The 14,717-nt window shown below is 37.6% G+C and overlaps 1 protein-coding gene across 10 annotated transcripts in view; it reads right to left on the reverse strand.

The window, feature by feature from the left end:
• Positions 1 to 14,717, reverse strand: part of CFAP20DC (CFAP20 domain containing) — a 297,123-nt gene that overhangs the window by 122,785 nt on the left and 159,621 nt on the right. For all 10 annotated transcript variants that reach the window (XR_011620118.1, XM_011743543.3, XM_011743563.3 and 7 more), the window contains one exon: positions 5,076 to 5,240. Coding sequence is in view for 9 of the 10 variants with exons in the window: in XM_011743543.3 (XP_011741845.2) it covers positions 5,076 to 5,240 (165 nt within the window). In the remaining variant the exon portion in view is untranslated. The remainder of the gene's footprint in view (positions 1 to 5,075; positions 5,241 to 14,717) is intronic.

Below are 14,717 nucleotides of genomic sequence, written 5' to 3' on the forward strand. Positions count from 1 at the left end.
ACAAAGGGCTAATATCCAGAACCTACAAAGAACTCAAACAAATTTACAAGAAAAAAACAAACAACCCCATCAAGAAGTGGGCAAAGGATATGAACAGACATTTCTCAAAAGAGGACATTCATACAGCCAACAGACACATGAAAAAATGCTCATCATCACTGGCCATCAGAGAAATGCAAATCAAAACCACAAAGAGATACCATCTCACACCAGTTAGAATGGCAATCATTAAAAAATCAGGAAACAACAGGTGCTGGAGAGGAAACTATCGCAAGAACAGAAAACCAAACACCGCATGTTCTCACTCATAGGTGGAAACTGAACAATGAGATCGCTTGCACTGGGGAAGGGGAACATTACACACCAGGGCCTATCACGGGGAGGGGGGAGGTGGGAGGGATTGCATTGGGAGTTATACCTGATGTAAATGAAGAGTTGATGGGTGCTGACGAGTTGATGGGTGCAGCACACCAACATGGCACAAGTATACATATGTAACAAACCTGCACGTTATGCACATGTACCCTAGAACTTAAAGTATAATTAAAAAAAAACCAAAAAAAAAAAAGAAAACAAAGAAGAAACTAGAAATGTCCCATAATTACTCATTGACATCAATCATGAATACAGTTGGAAAATTAAAATTCTGTAATAGAGAAGGGTATGACACTAGAAGTAAAAGTCTTTTCTCACTGCCCCTGCCTCCACTAGTCCCTGTCTCAAAGGTAATTATCAAGTTTCCTGTGTTTCCTTAAAACTTTTATGCATATATCATATGTAGGTAACTATCTTTTTTATTTCTATCAATGAGATCATACTGAAACAACATTCTTGGTTTCTATTTTTCACTGACTGACGCAGCTTTGAGACTTTTCCAGGCCATCACAGGCAGAGCAGGTCATTCTTTGTATAGGTGCATGATATCTTATTGTGCGGTTATTGAGTCAATTCCCTACGGTATGCAAGTAGTTTGTCTCTGGATTTTTGTTATTACAAGCAATGCAGTCATAAATATCTAAAGGAGAAACGTAAAAATAGGTTTGAGTCAATCCTGCAAAAGTAACACAATTGTCAAACTGATAAAATGAATTTAATAATATAATATTATGTTTTATATTATTAAAATTTTTTCAGTATTTGGCAGAAATTGTACAGAAAAATTAAAATCCACTCTATACATGATTTGTGTCATCTGTGTTGTAACAGATTCCACAGATATTGATCGATAAGATCCATATTCAATGGATATTATTTCACACTTAAAATTTTTTTGACAAAAGAATGTGACTAGTTATGTTTCACTTTTATTGAAGATAGGGAAAGAGGATATACGATTCAAACGTAAGAGATGACTGAGTTCATTTTGAATTATCACACATTGAAACTAAAAACTCTGAGATATCTTTAACCAGCAATCCTAAGACAAGGTTAAGCAAAAGTCTGAGTTTAGAAAAGAAGAAATTAAAGAGTGTCTTGATTTATTCTGAAGTCAGAATCTAACTCCTCCTTTTAGGTTCTCCTACTTCACAGTAGACTTTTAAATATTTGAATCTTGCTTTCATAGTGTGGAACCAACAGAAAAATTTTTAGTAAGGACTTCACCATTGCCAAAAACAGTTAGATGACTATTTCATGTTTTTTTTTTTTTTTTTTTTTTTTTTTGCTTGACGCATTAATTTACCCATTTGCAATTGTGCTAGGAGCTAGGGATGTCAGTGTCTTCTCATTCAAAAAGGAGTAAGAATCCAATAATATGGCTGCTGTGGACAAGAGGGCACTTGGGAAGACTGCCTTGTAATTTTAAAGTAAATTACTAGTTTTGATTTGTGCTTAGTGGACCACTGCATCTTGTCACTAGCAGCTGAATGCTCAACTTCAATAACCAGATCTGGTTCTCTGGTTCAATTAAACTGGGGTCCCATTAATGAAAATAAGATCATCAGATTCCACAGTCTTCTGCAACAGTATTAGTTAATGTGTACTGGGAATTGACAAAGTGAATAGTGTGAATGCGTGGTTTTTGGAAACATAATTATTAGTTTCATTAAAAGCTCTTGATCAAGTTGTATTCTATTCAACAAAATGCACTCCAAAACAGTCAGAAGTTTTAAGGTTTCCTTTTCAGCTTGTGTGAAAACACTAGAAAGCACCCACAGAAAACAGATACTTCTTTCTCTAGAGGTTTCATTGGGATCTCTCAATATGTGCATTTATAATAAAATATCACAATTTACATGAGTAGTCCATAGTTAATTAAAGAGAACACATTTTCTCATGCAATTCAAATCTCATTGTGGGGAGTCCACTTTTTAGAAAGACACAAAAACAAGTACTTCAAATGAAGAAGTATCTCTTGGCTTTCCCATGATTAAAAAGCCTGTCCTTGGGAATTATTCATTAGCTACACCTTTCAAATGGCTTACACAAAGAACAAGAATTATTACAATATTCACTGATGGTAAGCTTCAAAGCTCACAAATGTCAAAATCAGCAATTGAAAAGTATTTACAGAAAGAGAACCACAAAGTGCAATTTATGTTTGTGTAATCTTAGCTGGCATACATGTGCAATGAGATTTACTGAAGAAGTGCAATCATAAAGCCTATGGTAATGGATATAAATATAATTGGGATTCACAGAGCAGAAGAAATGTGCTATGAGATGACAATTATTCATTTCTGTATATATGACTCAAGTTCACTATTATGCACTGAGAGCCCATTTATGGAAATTGTAAAATATATATTAACATCCTCTTTTATCAGTTGGGTTCAAGTATGGCCTATGAAAAAGTTTGTGTTTAATTATAACATTGAATTAGTGATGCCATTAATATTTATTCAAATTCCCATTTAATTTCACACATTATAAGTGTCTTTCAATTTTAAATCGAAAAAGACACTTAAAATATCTGGATATAGACTCGCACTTTCATTTAAAGACATAATTCTTAAAACATTAAGCTAGAAAAATAGCATTTACAATGGCAAACAATTATCTGATATGCTTTATAGTTTAGCATTTGTTATGGAAAGTTATCATAGCATATTAGATACAGATATATCATTTGTTATAGAACACACTCTTACTTATTTTATTCTGTGGTACATCTTCCATTCAGATTGAATTGTGACCCAAAGTGTTTACAGTAGCTGTCTGGGTAGTCAGATCTTTTTAATCCTTTTATGTATATATTTTCTCAAGGCTCTTTAATGACCATGGATTGTATACAGTCTCTCTCTGTCTAAATATAGTATATATAGTAAGCATACAAATTCCCATTGTGTGTGCCTGCATTGCTATCAAAAAGTCCTACCTAAAGTTGGTAACTGCAGAAGCAGGTGATGAGTACACAGGTATTGTTCATCATACATTCTCTCGAATTTTCTGTAAGTTTGGAAATGTCGTAATTAAGGGCTAAATAACGTACTGCTTATTTATACATAGTAGTCTGCCAGGATTTATACTGAAAAGGTTACCAAATAGGTCCCAATGCTCTGGGAATATACAATTTAGGACAAGTTATACTGATGAAGATTGACATATAGAAAATATCCCAAGAATAAATGAACATGGAATAAGTACAGAGAATAAAATGAGTTCACTTTTGAAATTTTCATATCATGGTTATCTCCTTTCTCTTGTTTCTCCTTGACCTCCTTCAAACTTTGACCACTCTCTCATCCCCATCTATTACCTGAGAATCACTGAGTCTTGCCAGTTTTCCTGGCAGTTGCTCTCACGGCCATTGCTTCCCACTTTCAAAGCTACTGTGAGTCTGGGCCTTTGCCATTTTAAGCCTAGATTGCCACAAAGACTTCTTAGTTGTGCTCCTTAATTTCTGGTCTCACTTGATTTCAAAATTTCACTTTGAATCCTGCTGTTAAATTCAACTTCCTAAAACAGAAGTTATCATTCCTCTACCTTAGGAAATTGAAGCCCATTTCTCTCGTATTCTTCCAACACAGTCACTCTGCTTATACTAAGGCCCTTCCTCTTATTAATCCCTCAGTAAACTTATCTACCCATTGTGCTGTCTCTTTGTCTTTGCTCAGTCTTCTGCTCCATCTTACACTTCCAACAACCTCACATCTATTTATTTATTATAAGTACTTATTTATATAAGTATAGGTTGGATACTTTCAAGATCTACTTCTTCCTCCATACATGTCCTGTGATTGCCACCATCATTTTACCTTTCATTGAAATACTTCAGTGTTCGTGAGTGTCACCTGAACCACACGGCTTTTGTGGGATAAGTGATCCAGTGGTCCATCCTAGGCCAATTAAATCAGAATCCCTGGGACACAGACATCAGAAAATTTTTTTTGACATTAAAAATGTCTCTAACCTGTAAGGAGGTGATTCTAATACGTAGGTAGTTGAGAACCACTCACCCAGACAATATTAAATTTCTTCATTTGTACGTACTATTCATTCATTTGGTCAACAGCTCTGGTGTCCATCACAGAGGTAGAACACTGGCAGTCCTGACATGTTTTGTTTGGCCCATGGAGTGTTTTCAAAATATTTTAGACAATGTTTTAAAATTGGGAGATTTATCATAAACATTCACATATCCAGCTCCTCTTGAGAAAAATGGGAGATCTGGTGAGAGTGGGCCTGCCTTTCTGAAAGGCAACACTAGCTAGAACTGAATTGTGGCTCTCCCTTCTAGACTGAGGGAGCTTTCAGTTGGCTTCAGTCCCCACCACTCCCTACAACTAACTCCCTCACAGGGGCTGAGTGTTAATTGCAATTTAATGTATTATTTGCACAGTTGTTAAAGTTACTGTTTCCCTTAATACCATAACCATTTCTCTCACTGCTGAAGTTGAAAATATTTCTATGTGTCAAATACTCAGGCAACCAGCCCACTTTGTTCATTTATGTTATCCTCCTGGCCTTGTTAGTGATCTGAGTTTGTAGCCCCTGGCCTGGTATGTGGCAAGTATACTCTGTTAAGTGCTAAGGATATAGAAGAATGAGGGACAATGCCCTTTTTGGAGGAAGTCATACTTTATGGGGGAGATGCAGACATATTACACTTTTAATTTAGGTGCCTGGGTGTGTACCTGATTCTGCTGATCTTAGAGGATGGCCTCCAAATTTTATTTCAGTTTGTCGAAGTTTAGTCATGTTTAGCAGCTGTGTGACATGTGGAACATCTGTCATTAGTTGACAGCTTCGTGGTATAATATCTGTAGGCTCATCTGTTGAAAAGGGGACACCACAGACAGCTGGAAATAAAGACAAACATTCATTTTCAAAATGTAAGCCATTTCTGCTAAATGGACATATCACATAAATGAAACCAATTAAAATTAAAGATTTTATCATATGACTTTGTATGAGTTATTCAACCTTTCAGCCCTGATTTTCTCATTTGTAAAATGAGCATGATAATTTTACTGCTTACTTCCTAGGGTAGACAGGATTAAATGAGATAAAGCTTACACTATATGGAGCAAGTTCAGAAAACTATACAATAAATAAGAGCATGCATTGGAAATATTCCACACTTTCTTTTCAATACTAGAGGTGTGACTTGAGCTAACTAATTAGGTATGCACCATTTAAGATTTCTGGGAGTATATCAGCATATTTATATGAGATCAGTAGGTACAAACATATTGAATAACTTAAGCACCCACAGCCGTTATATGGGTAAACTAATTTTTTAACTTTTTATTTTGAAATAATTTTAGACTTTTAGAAAAGTTAAAAGAAGTTTAGAGAGCTTCCTATTACCCTTTACCCAGCTTCCTCTGTTAACATCTTACCTTCTAATATTTTCAAAATAATAGCTTATTATACTTACAATGATATTTTATTTTAATTTCATTCATATATATTTATATGGATATTTTAATTTTCTTTTTAAAAATTGTTTTTTAATTGACAAATAGGAATTGTACATATTCATAGTGATGTTTAGATACATGTAATATATGGTAAACAGATCAGGGTAATTAGCATGTTCATCATCTCAAACATTTATCATTCCTTTTTGGTGGGTACACTCAATATCTTCCTATCTATTTGAAAGTATATAACATATTATTGTTAGCTATAGTCCTCTTACAGTGGTATTCCTTTTATCTAGCCATACATTTGTATTCTTTAACAAATCTTTCCCTAGCCCTCCCTTCCCCCTACCATTTCCAGCATCTAGTTTCCTCTGTACTTCTTTTTACTTCTAAGAGATCAATTTTTTAAAGCTTCCACATGAGTGAGAACAAGTGGTATTTAACTTTCTGTTCCTGGCTTATTTCACTTAACATAAAGTCCAGTTCTATCCGTGTTGCTGCAAATGACAGGATTTCATTCTTTTTTATGGCTGAATAGTATTCCATGGTGTATGTATACTACATTTTCTTCATTCATCTGTTGTTGGACACCTATGTTGATTCTGTATCTCATCTATTATGAATGGTGCTGCAGTAAACATGGGAGAGCAGATGTCTCTCTGTACTTTTCTTTTTAGTAAATTTTCTGTTCATGTTTGTAAGCCATTTTACTATTAGTACATTTTTCCTATTTACTTATATGACCTCTTTTACAGTAAATATATTAAGCCTTGTCATTTGTAGCAAGTGGGAATATAAATTAGTGTTAATATCCTAGAAAGACTTTACCATGTGTACCAAAGCCTTAAAAATGTTCATACCATTTTACTCAGTAATTTCATTTTAAGAATCTACTCTAAAATTAAAAAAAATTAGAAACTCAGGATCTATGCAAATAAGTGTTTATAAGTTCTGAAAAATAAACAACTTAAATTTCCAGCACTTGAGGAGTGTTAAGCACACTACAGTGTTTCATGGGATGAGACAGCAAAGAGCCACAATAAATTGAATTTATGAAGATGTCTTCATGATATGGGAAAGCTTTGAGATAAGAAGTTAAATGAAAAAAACAGATACAAAAAACTATCTCAACAATAGAAAATAAAATTATAAAATGTATGAAGGGGGTGGTGTGGTGGCTCAAGCCTGTAATCCCAGCACTTTGGGAGGCTGAGGTGGGAGGATTTCAGTTCAAGACCAGCCTGAATAACATAGCCATACCGCATTTCTCTAAAAAAAAAAAACAAACAAAAAAAATTAGCTGGGCATAGTCCCAGCCACACAGGAAGCTGAGGTGAGAGAATCACTTGAGCCTGGGCGGTGGAGGCTGCAGTGAGTGATGATTGCACCACTGCACTCCAGCCTGGGAGACGGAGAAAGACTCTGTCTTAAAAAAAAAAAAAAAGTGTGAATGGCAAAAAAACTGAAAGGAAATATACCAAATGAAACTAACTTTAGGTGGTTAACTTAAGCATAGTTTTAAATTTTATTCTTCACAATAATTTCTATATATGTTTGATTTTTATGAGTAAAGTTTCTGTTTTTAGAATGTGGTGGGAAAATTTTGTATGTATATATGTGAAGGTATGCAGTCAGGAAAATTCAACCAATCATCCCTCAAAAAACTTCCTTATGTACAATTCTCACACTTTATAAAAGCAAATAGAAGAGGTTTCTGTGCATCCTAGCCATGGCATTTTTCTAATTAGATCCTAATGTCTTAATCTGAAAAAGGAAAATCAGTCATCTAACTAAAAACTTAAATACTCATCAGCAGAGCAATGATTTCTAAATGTCCTAATGCTCTAGTCATTAAAAATGCACTAGATTTACAAATATTAGTTTTCAGATGTTTTGTCCATCCATTCTTTGTCATCAACATTTAGAAAATCTATATAAGCAACTGAGCAAATGAACTCTCAAAATAGTAAATATTTACCTAACTTCAGATATATTTGACATATACCTCAAAACTCCTTTGAGATAGAAAACGATAATTTCCATGTCAATGCCAATATTAATAAATGAAGATTTTTAAAATTAGAAGATGAAGAGAATTCTGGAGGCCAGTAAAAACCTGAAATAAAATGCTGTCTTCTGAACCCTACAACGAGAATCATGAAAACTTTAGCTTATTGAGCTTGTGTGACAAGTACAAGGATACAATGGCATACAAAATTTGAAATGTATGAACACAAAACTTGAACTTACAACTAACAAGAGACAGATAGCAAATCTCTAGTAACCATAAATGCCTAAGCTTTTATGGAAGATAGAACAAGGCAGGGACTATCACAAAACTGCAGGCTGAATCTTTTTTGTTTGTTTGTTTTGTTTTTTTGAGACAGAGTCTCACTCTGTCGCCCAGGCTGGAGTGCAGTGGCACGATCTCGGCTCACCGCAAGCTCCGCCTCCCGGGTTCACGCCATTCTCCTGCCTCAGCCTCCTGAGTAGCTGGGACTATAGGCGCCCGCCACCACGCCTGGCTAATTTTTTTGTATTTTAGTAGAGACAGGGTTTCACCGTGTTAGCCAGGATGGTCTTGATCTCCTGACCTCGTGATCCGCCCGACTCGGCCTCCCAAAGTGGTGGGATTACAGGCGTGAGCCACTGCGCCCCGCCTGCAGGTTGAATCTTAAAGAAACATGGTTGACATGCAGATCAGACTTCACATTAAAAGGCTATAATCCAATCTGCATCATCCAACATCTTTCCTTTCTCTATATCTACTCTCCCTTTGCACCTAGAACTGTTTCACCACTTACTGGATTATTTTTTGAGGGAAACTGTGAGCAGTATAAAACCTGCAATAAAAGGAGAATTTTTTTAACAAAAAAACATTGGTTGATTATTTTAAAATAAAGACTAACCATTAAGCCCATCTAGAACTACTAGCTCTAAAGGTTTCTCTGAGACTTCATGGTGGAATACTTGGAAAGGGACTTTAGTCTCATTTTTGTGAAACCAAGCTATGAAAGAGCTTTAGGACCATCTATCACCTGGCAGCTGGATGTTCTGTAGCACTAAATGGAAATTCACTCGTCTTCTCACCTCACCACTAACCAATCACCACCTTTTCTACGTCCAATTACTAAGTTATTGTATTTTTAGCATATACAGCTTAATTTTAAAATAAAGGCTAAGTGTGAAAATAGAACAGACCCTACATAAACGTTAAACAGCGCTTCATTGTGAGTTCATAGAAAGCACGGTCCAGTTTCATTTATTTACTCATTCTGTCACTCAACAAATATTTATTGAGGCTCTACTGTGTGCCAGGCATATGTCTAATGGCTGGAAATCTAGGGGTGAGCCAGAGTGGCCTTGTCCTTGCCTCCTTGAAGCTTACACCTAGCAGAGAATATGAAACAAAATCACAAATAATTCTTTTTTTTCAACTTTTAAGTTCAGGGGTACATGTGGAGGGTGTGCAGGTTTATTACATAGGTAAATGTGTGCCATGGTGGTTCACTGCACAGATCATTCCCATCACCCAGGTATTAAGTCCAGCATCCATTAGGTATCCTTCCTCATGCTCTCCTTTCCCCAACCCCTGACAAGCCCTAGTGTGTGTTGTCCTCCCTCTATGTGTCCATGTGTTCTTATCATTCAGTTCCCACTTATGAGAGCATGCAGTATTTGGTTTTCTCTTCCTGCATTGGTTTGCTGAGGATAATGGCTTCCAGCTCCATGTCTCTGCAAAGGACATGATCTCGTTCCATGTCATTGCTATTGCAAATAGTGCTGCAGTGAACATATGTGTGCAAGTATCCTTATAGTAGAATTATTTATAGTCCTTTGGGTATACACCTAGTTATGGGATTGCTGGGTCAAATGATATTTCTGCCTCTGGTTCTTTGAGGAATCGCCACGCTGTCCTCCACAATGGATGAACTATGAACTAATCTGCACTTCCACCAACAGTGTAAAATTATTCCTTTTTCTCCACAACCTCACCAGCATCTATTTTTTTTTTTTTTGACTTTTTAATAGTGGCCATACTGGCTGGTGTGAGATGGTATCTCACTGTGGTTTTGATTTGCATTTCTCTAATGATCAGTGATATTGAACTTTTTTTCATATTTTTTGGCTTATGTATGGCTTCTTTTGAGAAGTGTCTGTTCATGTCGTTTGCCCACTTTTTAATGGGGTTATTTGTTTTTTTTTTCTTGTAAATTTCTTAAGTTCCTTGTAGACTCTGAATATTGAACCTTTGTCAGATGGATAGGTTGCAAAAATATTCTCCCATTCTCTATGTTGTCTGTTCACTCTGATGATAGTTTCTTTTGCTGTGCAGAAGCTCTTTAGTTTAATAGAGCTCATTTGTCTATTTTGAAATGCTTTTGTTGCAATTGCTTTTGGTGTTTTCATCATGAAATCTTTGCACATGCCTGTGTCCTGAGTGGACAAATCTTTGCCTGTGTCTATGTCCTGAATGCCCAGATTTTCTTCTAGGGTTTTAAGTTTTGGGTTTTACATTTAAGTCTTTAATCCATCTTGAGTTGATTTTTGTATATGGTGTAAGAAAGGAGTCCAGCTTCAATCTGATGCATATGGCTAACCAGTTATCCCAGCACCATTTATTGAATAGGCAGTCTTTCCCCCATTCATTGATTTTGTCAGCTTTGTTGAAGATCAGATGGCTGTAGATGTGTGGCCTTAGTTCTAGGCTCTCTATTTTCTTCCATTGGTCTATGTGCCTGTTTTTGTACCAGTACCATGCTCTTTTGGTTATTGTAGACTTGTAGCATAGATTGAAGTTGGATAGTGTGATGCCTCCAGCTTTGTTCTTTTCGCTTAAGATTGTCTTGGCTATACAGGCTCTTTTTTGGTTCCATACGAATTTTAAAGTAGTTTCTTTCTAATTCTGTGAAGAACATCAATGGCAGTTTAATGGGAATAGCATTGAATCTGTAAATTACTTTGGGCAGTATGGCCATTTTCATGATATTGATTCTTCCTATCCATGAGCATGGAATGTTTTTCCATTTGTTTGTGTCCTATCTGATTTCTCTGAGAGTGGATTGTAGTCCTCCTTGAAGAGGTCCTTCAATTCCCTTGTTAGTTGTATTCCCAGATATTTCATTCTTTTTGTGCCAGTTGTGAATGGGAGTTCATTCATGATTTAGCTCTCTGCTTGCCTGTTGTTGGTGTATAGGAATGCTAGCAATGTGTGCATGTTGATTTTGTATCCTGAGATTTTGCAGAAGTTGCTTATCAGCTTAAAAAGCTTTGGGCTGAGATGATGCGGTTTTCTAGATATAGGATCATGTCATCTGCAAAAAGATAATTTGACTTCCTCTCTTCCTATTTGAACACTCCTTTTTTTCTCTTGCCTGATTGCCCTGGCCAGAACTTCCAATATTACGTTGCATAGGAGTGGTGAGAGAGGGCATTCTTGTCTTGTGCTGGTTTCCAAGGGGAATGCTTTCAGCTTTTGCCCATTCAGTATGATACTGGCTGTGGGTTTGTCATATATAGTTCTTATTATTTTGAGGTGTGTTTCTTCAACACCTAGTTTATTGGGAGTTTTTAACATGAAGGAATGTTGAATTTTATCAAAGGCCTTTTCTGTATCTATTAAGATAATCATGTGGGTTTTGTCTTTGGTTCTGTGTATGTGATGAATGACATTTATTGATTTGTGTATGTTGAACTAACCTTGCATACTGGGGATAAAGCCAATTTGATTGTGGCAGACAAGCTTTTTGGTAAGCTGCTGGATTTGGTTTGCCAATATTTTTGTGAAGATGTTTGCATCAATGTTCATCAAGGATATTGGCCTTAAGTTTTCTTTTTTTGTTGTATATCTGCCAGGTTTTGGTATCAGGATGATGGCCTCATAGAACGAGTTAGGGAGGAGTCCCTTCTTTTCAACGGTTTGGAATAGTTTTATTAGAAATGGTACCAGCTTTTTTTTTTAACCTCTGGCAGAATCCAGGTGTGAATCCGTCTGTTCCTGGGCTTTTATTTTTTTTGGCTGGTAGGCTGTTTATTAAAGCCTGCATTAGTCTGTTTTCATGCTTCTGATAAAGACATACCTGAGACTCGGCAATTTACAAAAGAAAGAGGTTTAATGGAGAACTCACAGCTCCACATGGCTAGAGAGGCCTCACAATCATGGTGGAAGGAAAAGGAGCACGTCACCTCTTACAAGGATGGCAGCAGGCAAAAAAAGCTTGTGCAGGGAAACTCCCCCTTTTAAAACAATCAGATCTCATGAGACTTATTCGCTATCATGAGAATAGCATAGGAAGTACCTGCCCCCATGACGCAATTACCTCCTACTGAGTCCGTCCCACAACACATGGGAATTCAAGATGAGATCTGGGTAGGGACACAGTGAAACCATATCATTCCCCCCTTGGCCCCTCCCAAATCTCATGTTCTCACATTTCAAAATCAATTATGCCTTCCCAACAGTCCCCCAAAGTCTTAACTCATTTCAGCATTAACTCAAAAAGACCACAGTCCAAAGTCTCTTCTGAGACAAGGCAAGTCCCTTCTGCCTATAAGCCTGTAAAATCAAAAGCAAGTTAGTTATTTCCTAGATAAAACAGGGGTACAGGTACTGAGTAAAAACAGCCATTCCAAATGAGAGAAATTGGCCAAAACAAAGAAGCTACAGGCCCCATGCAAGTCCAAAATCCAGCAGGGCGGTCAAATCTCAAAGCTCCAAAATGATCTCCTTTGACTCCACGTCTCACATTCAGGACACGCTGATGCAAGAGGTGTGTTCCCATGGCCTTTGGCAGCTCCGGCCCTGTGGCTCTGCAGGGTATAGTCCCCATCCTAGATGCTTTCACAGGCTGTCGTTGTTTGCGAGTTTTCCAGGCACACAGAGCAAGTTGTTGGTGGATCTACCATTTTGTGGTTTTGGAGGATGGTAGCCCTCTTCTTACAGCTCCACTGGGTGGTGCTCCAGTGGGAAGTCTGTGTGGTGGCTCCAATCCCACATTTCCCTTCTGCACTGCCCTAGCAGAGGTTCTCATGAAGGCCCTGCCCCTGCAACAAACTTGTGCCTTGGCATCCAGACATTTCCATACATCCTCTGAAATCAAGGCGGAGGTTCCCAAACCTCAATTCTTGACCTCTGTGCACTTGCAGGCTCAACACTGTGTGGAAGCTGCCATGGCTTTGGGCTTGCACCCTCTAAAGCCATGGCCCAAGCTCTATGTTGGCCCCTTGTAGCCACGGCTGGAGCAGCTGGGTCACAGGGCACCAAGTCTCTAGGCTGCACACAACATGGCGACTCTGGTCCTGGCCCATGAAACCACTTTTTCCTCCTAGGCCTTAGGGCCTGTGATGGGAGGGGCTTCCAAGAAGATCTCTGATATGCCCTAGAGACCTATTCCCCATTGTCTTAGGGGCTAACATTCGGCTCCTCATCACTTATGCAAATTTCTGCAGCCAGCTGGGAATTTCTCCTCAGAAAATGGGATTTTCTTTTCTATCGCATTGTCAGGCTGCAACTTTTCAGAACTTTCATGTTCTGCTTCCCTTTTAAAACTGAATGCCTTTAACAGCACCCAAGTCACCTCTTTAATGCTTTGCTGCTTAGAAATTTCTTCTGCCAGATACCCTAAATCATCTCTCTCAAGGTCAAAGTTCCACAAATCTCTAGGGCATGGGTGAAATGCCACCAATCTCTTTGCTAAAACATCACAAAAGTCACCTTTGCTCCAGTTCCCAAGTTCCTCATTTCCTTCTGAGACCACCTCAGCCTGGACTTTGTTGTTCATATCGCTATCAGCATTTTGGTTAAAGTCATTCAACAAGTCTTTAGCAAGCTCTAAACTTTCCCACATTTTCCTTTCTTCTTCTAGGCACTCCTGTTAGTTCCAAAGTTGCTTCCACATTTTCAGGTATCTTTTCAGCAGTGCCCCAACTCTATTGGTACCAATGTACTGTATTAGTCTGTTTTCATGCTACTAATAAAGACATACCCGAGACTGGGCAATTTACAAAAGAAAGAGGCTTAATGGGGAACTCCCAGTTCCACATGGTTGGGGAGGCCTCAAAATCATAGTGGAAGGCAAGGAGGAGCAAGTGACATCTTACATGTATGGCAGCAGGCAAAAAGAGTTTGTCTAAGGAAACTCCCCTTTTTAAAACCATCAGATCTTGTGAGACTTATTCGATATTACAAGAACAGCACAAGAACAACCTGCCCGCATGATTCAATTACCTCCTACCATGTCCCTCCCACAACATGTGGGAATTCAAGATGAGATTTGGGTGGGGACACAGCCAAACCGTATCACTGCTTCAATTTCAGAACTCATTATTGGTCTGTTCAGGGACTCAATTTCTTTCTGGTTCACTCTTGGGAGGGTGTATGTGTCCATGAATTTGTCCGTTTCTACTGGATTTTCAAGTTTATGTGCATAGGTGTTTATAGTATTCTCTGATGGCTGTTTGTATTTCTGTGGGGTCAGTGGTTATCATTTCTGCTCATGTTTATTTGATTCACTTCTCTTTTCATCTTTATTACTCTAGCTAGTGGTCTATCTACTTTATTAATTTTTTTCAAGAAACCAGCTCCTGGATTCGTTGATTTTTTGAAGGGTATTTTGTGTATCTATCTCCTTTAGTTCAGCTCTGATCTTGGTTATTTCTTGTCTCCTGCTAGCTTTGGGGTTTGTTTGCTCTTGTTTCTCTAGTTCTTTTCATTGTGATTTAGCTTGTTAACTTGTGATCTTTCTAGCTTTTTGATGTGGGCATTTAGTGTTATAAATTTCCCTCTTAACAGTGCTTTAGCTGCATCCCAGAAATTCTGCTACATTGTCTCTTTGTTCTCATTAGTTTCAAAAAACTTCCTGATTTCTGCCTTAATTCCATTATTTACCCAAGAGTAACTCAGGAGCT

The sequence above is a fragment of the Macaca nemestrina genome, chromosome 2 (assembly GCF_043159975.1).
Source record: "Macaca nemestrina isolate mMacNem1 chromosome 2, mMacNem.hap1, whole genome shotgun sequence".
NCBI classification, from domain to species: Eukaryota; Metazoa; Chordata; class Mammalia; order Primates; family Cercopithecidae; genus Macaca; species Macaca nemestrina.